The 10,630-nt window shown below is 32.2% G+C and overlaps 1 protein-coding gene across 1 annotated transcript; it reads left to right on the plus strand.

The window, feature by feature from the left end:
* Positions 1-5,662: 5,662 nt before the first annotated feature.
* On the plus strand, positions 5,663-10,233 carry LOC102613312 (MLO-like protein 3). Its single transcript, XM_006488071.4, has 15 exons — positions 5,663-6,088; positions 6,224-6,281; positions 6,762-7,003; positions 7,116-7,232; positions 7,698-7,758; positions 7,926-8,020; positions 8,136-8,210; positions 8,312-8,406; positions 8,557-8,606; positions 8,733-8,773; positions 8,881-9,054; positions 9,166-9,201; positions 9,339-9,406; positions 9,599-9,659; positions 9,811-10,233. The coding sequence occupies exons 1-15, from the start codon at positions 5,966-5,968 to the stop codon at positions 10,132-10,134; spliced, it is 1,620 nt and encodes a 539-aa protein (XP_006488134.1). The 5' UTR covers positions 5,663-5,965; the 3' UTR covers positions 10,135-10,233.
* The last annotated feature ends 397 nt before the right edge of the window (positions 10,234-10,630 follow it).

The raw sequence follows: 10,630 nt of genomic DNA on the forward strand, positions 1-10,630 counted from the left end.
GTAAATAAGCAAAACTGAAAGGAGACTCGAACGAAGATGGATTAACAAGCCAATCTGAGAGATCTGGTAAAAGCTCTGTGTCTCCTGCAATCGCATTTCTCATTGTCTCTGAACGTTAGGTATGTTTATGATTTACATATTGAATGCTATCTACCCAATTGGAAGATATTAATTAGAAAATGGACGGTGATCATGCAATAAATATACACTACGACCATCCATTATTGGTTGGATTATCAGCGAAAAGCCAACGCAGACACATGTTGGTATTCGTGTATTCAGCATTACGTCAATGATATATTTTTTTATACCGAATATAAAATTATGTCATTGTCAATTACATTTTTCTTATTTTCACACACCCGTATATTTAATAGATTTCTCTATGCAGATTATACATATTTCTCTTGTTTCTCATAAACCTATTTTAAATACACTACATTTAGTTATGTAGAAACTCATGAAACTAATAAAAAACAACCATAAGATTTTTTTATAGTTCTTAAATTTGAATTAAACTTATAGCAGAACTCTATTTAAAATAAAGAGTAATGTTATAACTACAAACTCTTGTATAAATTCTTTTTGTACAAACTAATGTGGCATGATTGAGTTGATTGGATTAAATATCTCTTGGTCCACATAATTTATTTTTATTATTTTATATTTTTATTCAACCAATAAACTAATGTTAAATTAATTTATACAAAATAAATTTATAGATATATCATCACTCTTGAAATAAACTTACATATGTATCATTTTATTATTATTATTATTATTAGTTGGTCCGGTTAAATATGGGCGTCAATTTCAAGCACACAGCTTGAGACACATGTTACGATAGAAGAGCCGTGATCATGAAACACACAATTCAAAGTCTCGAGTGGTGGTGGGATGAATCCACATGCGCACGTTTCACAACAGTATCTAATTATTAACTAAGAAGAAATTTTGTAGTTTCTGTCGCTTGTCATGAAGAAAAATGAAACCTCAATCTAGATATTTCAGGAATGTTCTTCCAATATTGTTACACCTTTTCTGCATTCAGTTAAAGCATAATTTCGAATGTAATTTTTTTTTTTTTTTTTTTGTTGGGGTTTTAATAAGATTTCTAATTTAAACCTTAAAGCATAACATGCTGGTCAGATCAACACGAAATTCACTCTGGAGTGTGACAACTTTTTTAATTTTTAATCATAGACCGATTTAAGGCGGACCGTGGGCTACACCGGGCTGTAGCCCCATTAATTTAGAAAAGAATCGTTTATATCCCTTACGTTTTCATCAATTTAGTATAACAATCGAATTTTTATTTTACATTCAAATACGTCCCTAACTCAATTACCCTTATATTTTCATCAGTTTAGTACATCAGTTTAGTATAACAAAAGAGTTTTTATTTTATATTAAAATATGTCTCTAACTCAACTACCCTTATGTTTTCATCAATTTAGTGTAACAAAAGAGTTTTTATTTTATATTCAAATATGTCCCCAACACAATTACCCTTATGTTTTCATCAATTTTACATAACAATAGAGTTTTTATTTTATTTATAAATATGCCCCTAATTCAATTATATTATTTCCAATTGAAATTAGTGACTTATTTTATAAAATGATTAAATTATATATTTATTGAATAGATTGAAAACATTAGGGAGCTAAAATTTTATTATTGCTTTAATTTATTTTAAAAGACTTCTAATTGAAAAAAAATATATCAATGTAATATAACATCGTCACTAGTGTTAAAAGTACTTACAGAAACAACATATAGTAACAATTATTAATATTTTCATAAAATTTTTATGTGAATTTTCAGATTTTATTTATTAGTTATATTAACCAATGGGACAAGTTAGAAAATAAAATTTGAGTATTTTAAGTAGTTTTTTTATAGAAGAATCATCAACAGCTAGTTCTTTAAAAAAAAGACAAAGCACCTGACAAAGAAACAACTAAGGATGGGCAAATTCGGGTTTGGATCGGGTTCGGATCAACCCGATCGGTTTTCGGGTTAAACGGGTTGGAAAAAATATAACCCAAACATGTGATCCGATCCAATCCGATCTGAACATATTCAAATCGGATCATATTGGATTGAAGATTTATGTTTGTTTTGACTTTGATTTTTTTGGATTTTCGAATCGGATTGGGTTTGTTGGCCAAAATCCAACTCGATCAAATTAAAGCCTTCATCCAAATTTGATCTGAACCCAAATTTTTTGAGTCAGGTCGGGTTATTTACCCACCCTTAGAAACAACTGCACCCAAATACTTTTTTGTTGAATTTATTTTAGTTTAATATTGAAACTTTTGACTAATAATACTTTTACAAATTTGAAATGATGGATAAATTTTAATTATTTAATTTATTAAGTCTGGTAATTTAGTACTTCACTTCAAACATAAAAAGTTTTACTTGCAATTCTTAATTGATTGTAATTAAATATGTTGATCTATTTAATTTGAAATTCTTAATTGATTTTTTAATCCTTATATAATTACATGTTATTATAAGCTGCAACATCAGATTCTATAATTGACAAATAGTGTTTTCATATTTGAGTACATATTTAGAGGGATAAGGTTTTGGTGTTCCTCCTTATTTAATGTACTTCTGTCTACTTATAAATTTTTATATTCGCTTCAATATATAAATTTTAAAATTTAGTCCAGGGTAATATTAAGTTCTGGGTCTGCCCTTGGTCACAATTTTCTCTTCATTCATCATGATTAGTGTGCTTTACCTACTTCTGTCGTGGATTGCAAAACGATGTGTAGCTAAAGATTAGAAATGCTTCTTTGTATAGTCATATATTTATTGTACATTCAAGCCTTCGTCATGATAAATCGAGTAATGATAGGCATTTTAAATTTTTTATCCTAAAATTTATTTCAAAAGATATGTCATTCATTTATTAGTTGGTAATTAATTACAAGTTTAAATGAATTAATTGTATTATCTTCACCAATTAGTTGATAAATATCACGTGAGATATTTGTTGGGATAGAAAATTTGAGATGTGTAGCACTACTCTATTGAATCTTATTAATCATATTGATTGATTTTATAATTTATCATTAAAATTGGACACTTTCATAAAAAAAAATCCTAAAAATTTAATTGGTCTTAATTGAGTAGTAACTTTATTTTTCTATCTACATCAAGTTGATTTGTGGCTTAATTTAATATAAAAAGTATTAATTCAACGGCTAATTAACTTTCATTTTACAGTCTAGATGTGTACCAAAACAAAACAAAAAAAAAATATATTAATGAACAATATTGTAAAAATAATAAATATATCAACGTTATAGTAGCTTCCATAAAATTATATTAAATCTAATACATATGCATGCTTGACTCCACCAAATTACCGAGGATTCCATGTTGAATTACTCGGGCCTCACGATGTTGCTTAAGATGGCTCTCTGTCAATTGGAGCTATGTATTTGACAGAAGGATCTACTTTCAGAAATTGCAGATCTCTTGTAATGTTAGTTTGTTAATGAAATATTAGTTTTTTTTCCCAAAAAAAAAAATTTATTCATAAAGAACAAAGCGGTCAAATTAGGGATGGACTGGCGAAAATGTAGGTGTTCTAATCAAATAATGGAGTTCTTTCAGAATATCGGTTTTATCAGTACTGTAAAGGGGTGCTCATAGTCTAAAACCAAGATTGTTCGGACTTAATATCCAATTGAGCCTCAAGCCCAGACACAATTAAAATTTTAAAAAGTGATATGGGTACGGCCCATTGGAGTGCCTCTTTACCCACACATTAATCAGCGAGCTATTGCCCGCTCTCAATTCAAACTCTTCAATTTTATTTATAAAATACCTATGCCAAATTAAAAACATCGTGCACTTTCCTTCTTTCAGTTTCATACTTGATGGTTGATTCAATCAAGTGGATCCTTGATCCACTCTTTGTCCAGGTACAAAGTTTTGTTTTATTATTGTTATTATTATTATTTTTTGGTATCAATCTTTAATTTTGTTTTTGTTTTTATTTCTAATATTCTTTGTTACAGCTGTGTCTTTTTACTAAATTTCTTGCAATTTAATTGTCCAAAATCAGGCAGAAAACAGACTTGAACCCGAAAAGTACCCAAAAGATTAATGATGCCAAAGCAACCACCTACTTCAAGGCACTTCTATTAGTTATATTTGCACCGTTGTATTTTCCCATATTTTTGCATTTATCTTTGGATAATAATACGACCACCAATAGGTTATATAAGTACTTGTTTACAAATCTGGGTTGGTAATATGTGTGTTAAGAATAGATCGGTTGAAAAATGAAAGCAATTTTGAAAATAATTATGTGGGCCTTGTGATATTTTATATAATCAATTCGTTCATATCATGTAACCTGCCAACTCAATTTGTACAAAAATATTTATATAATTATTTGTGATTATATCATTATTGTTGTCTTGACTATTCTTATAAACAATAATAATGAACACCCAAAATTTCTCCCAAAAGATTCATCTCAACGTTAATTGAAAATTTCCCGTTCAAGGAACTTGAAGTAGCTTTCAATTCAATTCCTTTTTGTTCAGCTGTTGACTAGTACTGAATCTAAATAGTAATTGTAAGAATATCCGGAGATCTAGTTCATCTTACTGTTTGGTTAGTCACTTAACTTAGATTCTAGATTTCTTTGGTTACTAAATTTTCATAGCAACTAAATTATAATGAAGTAGCGAAGTACGCCATTATGGTCAATGAAAATGTTTTACCAAGCTACTCTGGGGGAACATAGTAGGACGTAGGAGGGACATTGAATCGGTCAATTCTGGAAAAAGAATGAAAGATTTTGTAACAAATGTCGGCCCTTGAATGACTTAAATATTCATCCGTATGCCATCTAATTAATGCTAATGCTGTGGAGACTTTTCTTCGTTTAATTTCATCCAACAAATTAACTGGCAAATTATTATGACTACGTCTATAAGAGTGGCATCAGACAGTGCGCACCAGACTACCAGCTGCGACTTTTGTTGGGACCCAAACAAACATCATGACCTTCCAAGAAAAAATAAATCTACCGTGGCCGCAACGGCACCGTAACATATTATTTACTAATTTTTCGACAAAAATTAACAGCATGCATTGGGTATATGATGTCAAATGTTTCATTGGGTCTTGATGACACTGTCCGAATTTTCTACATGACCACATCCTAATTATCCTTGATGAAAATATTCCACATCGACTCAGAAGAATAATTTGTGTATTAAGAATAAAAATTTAACACAATCCTCAATTCTTAAATTAAACCCTTAGGCTTCCATAATTATAAGCCACTTGTTTCACTTCAACTCAGTAACATGTGTCGGTCACAATCTGAGAAATGTTATGCACCATGGATTCTCTGCCAAAATGCGATGACTTTTTTATTCAAATCTTTTAACCCTTTTTTGTTCACTTTTTGGATGCGTTCAAATCAATTAATTCCCCAGCCATCTGCTTGCTGGCTGGCGCCTTAATGCCCTGGTCTCTCACCATCCCCGCACCCGTCTCGGGGTCCATTGCTTTTACGTCTACATTTACAATGATACAAACGTTTAATGGCCCCAAAATAAATGATTTTAAAATGATATCACCTTTAGAAAAAGGAAAAATGTTAAGTGAACTCATCTTGATAAAAGAAGGACAGAAATACATCTCAAACAATGATGATTCAGTTACTTTTTTTAAAAAAATATGTACTTAACCTCGTCAACTCTTCTAACTCTTCTAAGGAGATAGTACCTTCACTGGTGCAACTTTGATCATTTGGAAGACTTAAATTCAAAGTGACCAAAGACTATATTATATAATCGTTGGAAGACTTCAGCTGTTCAACTTCAACTTAATATTTTGGTCTTATTAGGCAGTCACTTCTTCTTCTTAATTAATTATCTGCCTCATCCATCATCGATTTCGTTCAGAGAGAAGACGCTACATGGCGGCCGGTGGAGGAGGTCGCACTTTGCAAAACACACCGACATGGGCTCTTGCCACCGTTTGCTTCGTCTTGATCTTCATCTCCATTTTCATCGAACACTTGATTCATCTCCTTAGTACTGTAAGTTCAAGTTAAAAGAAGGATTTATTAGATAATTAATTAAAATCATTAATTTGTACTTGTTTTCTAGTAATTACTACAACCTTATGTACCCACTTGTCTGGTTTCGTTTCCTTTCCTTTTTTATGTGTTCAGTGGCTCAAAAGGAATAGGAAAACTGCATTTTTTGAGGCTGTGGAGAAGCTCAAATCAGGTGTGTGCAAATGAAGAAATATTTTTATTTCAAGTATTTGATGTACAATTAAGTTTGTCTTCTTGCTGTTAGTTTTCAGGGAAAAGAAAAACAGCCGAGAACTCTTCTTTTGCTTGGCAAATTGATCATTTCCCTACTAGTCATGTTTTAAAACTTATGGCCTATCAACAATACTCAAAAGTTCTGTAAAGGGTAAACAGTTGTTTCAATCTTATATTATTAGTCGACGCAAAACCCTATGACATAAAAGAAAAAAAAAAAAAAATTCCGTAACCTATCAACTTTTTGCCCTTTATTTAATTAAAAAGACCAAAGTACCCTCCAAAAAATGTATCACGCTATTTGTCATTGTAATATCAGGGGGGTTCTTCTGAAGTTTCCAACGTAATTAATTTTGCCAAATAGGAGGAGGCTTTTGGTTAATCTCTCTTAGTTGCCCTTAAACTAATTGTGTTTTTCATTGTTGATGGGTACATGCAGTGCTTATAGTGTTGGGGTTCATGTCTCTCATATTAACCGTGACTCAAAGATCGATTTCCAAAATCTGCATACCCACTAAAGTTGCCGACACTATGCTGCCTTGCCATCAGAGTCCAGAGATCAAAACCACCAGAGCTTTAGGATATCACGAACAGTTTTTATGGACTGATTCTTTACGGGAAAGAAGATTGGCAGCAGATGAACCCGTCAGTGCAACTTCTAATGATCATTGTGGCTCTAAGGTTAAATTTTCATTTTTTAATTTGGTTTGATTATTACCAAATGATCTTCTGGTGAGTTTTAAGTAAATGTCGTTAATTAACAAGTATTATCGTTGGTTTTATATATTGGCAGGGAATGTCGTCTCTTATATCACAAGATGGGGTAAACCAGCTTAACATCTTCATATTTGTGTTAGCAGTTATGCAAATTGTGTACTGTGTTCTCACTATGGCTTTAGGAAGAGCCAAGGTACAAGACTCACCATCATGATATCATTATTTATTTATTAATTGATCCATAATTATAAATATTCAGTTTATTTTTAAAGACTATATATTTATATTTTTAGTATAGATATAAATTGTTCATCGAGCGTTTCAAATGTATCTCAATCCATTCATATATTAAGTGACAGGAGGCGTAAGAGTCCTCAAGGTAATAAGCTATAACATGCAGATATTTGCACCCGATAACTATGTTCTATACATACGTATATATTGTAATTCTTTTTTTTTTTTTTCATTTATTGTCTTCTATCTTGGTAATCATTTCATTAAAGCAATGGTTTCCTTTCAATAAAGAGCATTATATTTGCGAGCGCACGTGTGCGGGGGGGCAAAGGTTTAATTATGTACTTAATAAGTTAAGAAACTTCTTATTTAATTATGTATTTGCTCGGTTCTAATTTTCTTTATACTGTCTTGAGCTTCACAGATGAAGCAATGGAAAGCATGGGAGAGGGAAACTCAGACAGTTGAATACCTAGCAGCCAACGGTAGGTTGCACTGGTCGCCTCCTTCTTACAAAATAGAATACGTTGAAATTTCTCGTGTGCGATTGGAACGTTCCCACTTTTTAAAATTAGAAAAACAAATTTATTTTAAATAATAGAACATTCTTTTATGTATTGTTCTTAATATGGTTTTTGCTTTCTATATAAAGATCCCAATCGATTTAGATTAACTAGAGATACGACCTTTGCTCGTCGCCACACGAGCTGTACTTCTTGTACAGGCACAGCATTCCTTCTTTGGACGGTAAGGCTTTTTAATTTTTGGCTCAACTACAACTTACAGCTATAGCTAGCGTCTGTGGATTAATGTGATGACTGATGGCGATTGTGAATTAAATCAAATTTAAATTTTGGCGCAGAAATGCTTCTTCCAGCAATTCTTCAATTCAGTAGCAAAAGTTGATTACCTCACTCTTCGCCATGGTTTTGTCTCGGTAAGGGTGTCTAAAAAATTATAAAAAAAAATTATTATTCATGCATTACCCAAAAAAAAAAAAATCCCTAACTCAAGCTTCTTTATTTTCTTAATCTACAGGCTCATTTGTCGTCGACAAATTACAATTCATTTAATTTCCAGAACTACATACAACGATCCTTGGAGGATGATTTCAAAGTTGTAGTTGGCATCAGGTGATCACAGACGAAGATTTCTTTTCTTTTCTTTTCTTTTCTTTTTTTCTTTTGTGTTAATCATTCATTCATTCATTTATATATAAAACCTTATAATTAATTAATTAATTAATTATATATATAATAAAACTTTTCACTTTTTATGGACAGCCCGTTCATGTGGTTTGTAGTGGTCATCTTCTTGCTCGTAGACGTGCATGGTGAGTAATTACCTAAGAATATATATTTTTATTTCGTTTTTAATATTATATTTTTATTTTGCTCTCCTCCCACAGCATCTATATATTGAATGAGTAACATCGTCGTCTACATGAACATAATTACAGGTTGGAATGCGTATTTATGGGTATCATTTATCCCATTAACTGTACGTACAGATTGTTCAATTTAATTACTAAATAAAATATTCAATTATCAATTTTCTCTTTTGTTTGATTAATCGACGCATATATATGCTGTGTGCGCACTTTGTAGATAGTGTTAGCTCTTGGAACCAAGCTCAAAGTAATAGTTGCACGAATGGCTCATCAGCTCCAAGATGAGCATGATGTGATCAGAGGGTCTCCCCTTGTACAACCCAACGACAATCTGTTTTGGTTCAATCGTCCGAAATTCGTCTTGACTCTTTTGCATTACACTTTGTTCATGGTAATTCAATTGATCGATATAATCAAAATCCCGCATTAACTGTTATGAATAATTAATTAATTATTACTGCAATTAATTGAGGTTAATTACTTGTAATTTTTCATTTTCCAGAATGCATTTGAGATGGCTTTCGTCGTCTGGGTCACGGTATCAATCTCTCTTTCATGCACGTAACGTATTGGTTGCATATTTTTCAGAAATTGTTCTCACAAATTAAACAATGAACACCATCTTGTTATTGTCTTGCTATTATTTTTAAAATTTTTCATGATCTTGTCTTTCAGTGGCAATACGGGATAAAGTCTTGTTACCATACAAGAAAAGTGATAATCATTATCAGAGTGGTCTTAGCGTAAGTAACAAGCGTGTGTATATGTATAAAGTGCAGATACCCTCATTTTTTTTGTAACGTGGATACGTTGTTAAGTCGTGTGGTTTAATAATACTAAGAATTGACTCTATTAAACCTTACGACTTAAAAGCATGTTCACTTTTTGTTAAACTTTGTTGTCTGATTATTATGTAAGCTTGAACATATTTCCAGGGTGATGGTTCAAGTGACGTGCAGCTACATCACGCTTCCTCTCTACGCTCTCGTGACACAGGCAAGCGTTTGTAATTGTCGCTGAATGGGTGCATTTAGAATCTGACACGTTAGATTTGTAACTTGAATTGTTTGACATGCATGTGTATGAAACCTGAAATTTTACGCTTGAAATTCGTTGAATTTTGGTTTTAATTTCTACACGTCTATAGATGGGCTCGACTTTCAAAAGGGCTGCGCTGGAAGAGCAAACATCAAATGTTATAAAGCAATGGCATTCCAGAGTGAGGCAGAAAAGGAAAACACAGCAGCGAGGGCGCACGCCACAATCCAATTCCAGCCATGAGAACTCGTTAACCATTTGGAGCGGCAACAGAACTCTGAGTTCTCCGGATTTTGCTTCTCATAATCAAGCGCCGAGTCTCGGAGACATCGTCAGTGTTGCTAGCAGAATTGAGATTACGGAAATTGGTCGTCCAGATGAACATGGCCCTGCTGTTTTTACTCCCGATGATAGTACAAATACAAATGGCTGAATCCACAGAAATAGGATTTTTCTTTTTAATTAGTTACATGATTAAATTGTAGAAGGAATTATGTTTAGCCTATATAAATTAAATAGAACAATTATTTTATTGCTTGGTGTATATGGTAGGGTGTGTGTGTATAGTTAAACTTTACTGGAAATTGCTTATGTATGGCAAGCAAGCACAAATCACAAACCTTTCATTAATGATATAAAACTTGATGAAAACAATACAAGCTCACGTTTGTTTATATACAGAGAAGAAAGACAAAAAACAGCTAATACAGAGGGTAGCAGGGTAATTGAGCAAAATAACTAATTCATGAACATAGCCAATCATATTAAGCTTCTAGAAACGCCTCAGCTGCATGCATATATACTGAGAATCTTCTGTATATCCATTTTGCCAGCGTAGCAAATCCATCTTATCTTCAACATTCTCAGATTGTAATTGACTGCAGCTGAGGTGGCATGCCAGCTTAGCATTGGAGTCAGCTGTTGGCTCT

This window comes from Citrus sinensis, chromosome 8, assembly GCF_022201045.2.
Source record: "Citrus sinensis cultivar Valencia sweet orange chromosome 8, DVS_A1.0, whole genome shotgun sequence".
NCBI classification, from domain to species: domain Eukaryota; kingdom Viridiplantae; phylum Streptophyta; class Magnoliopsida; order Sapindales; family Rutaceae; genus Citrus; species Citrus sinensis.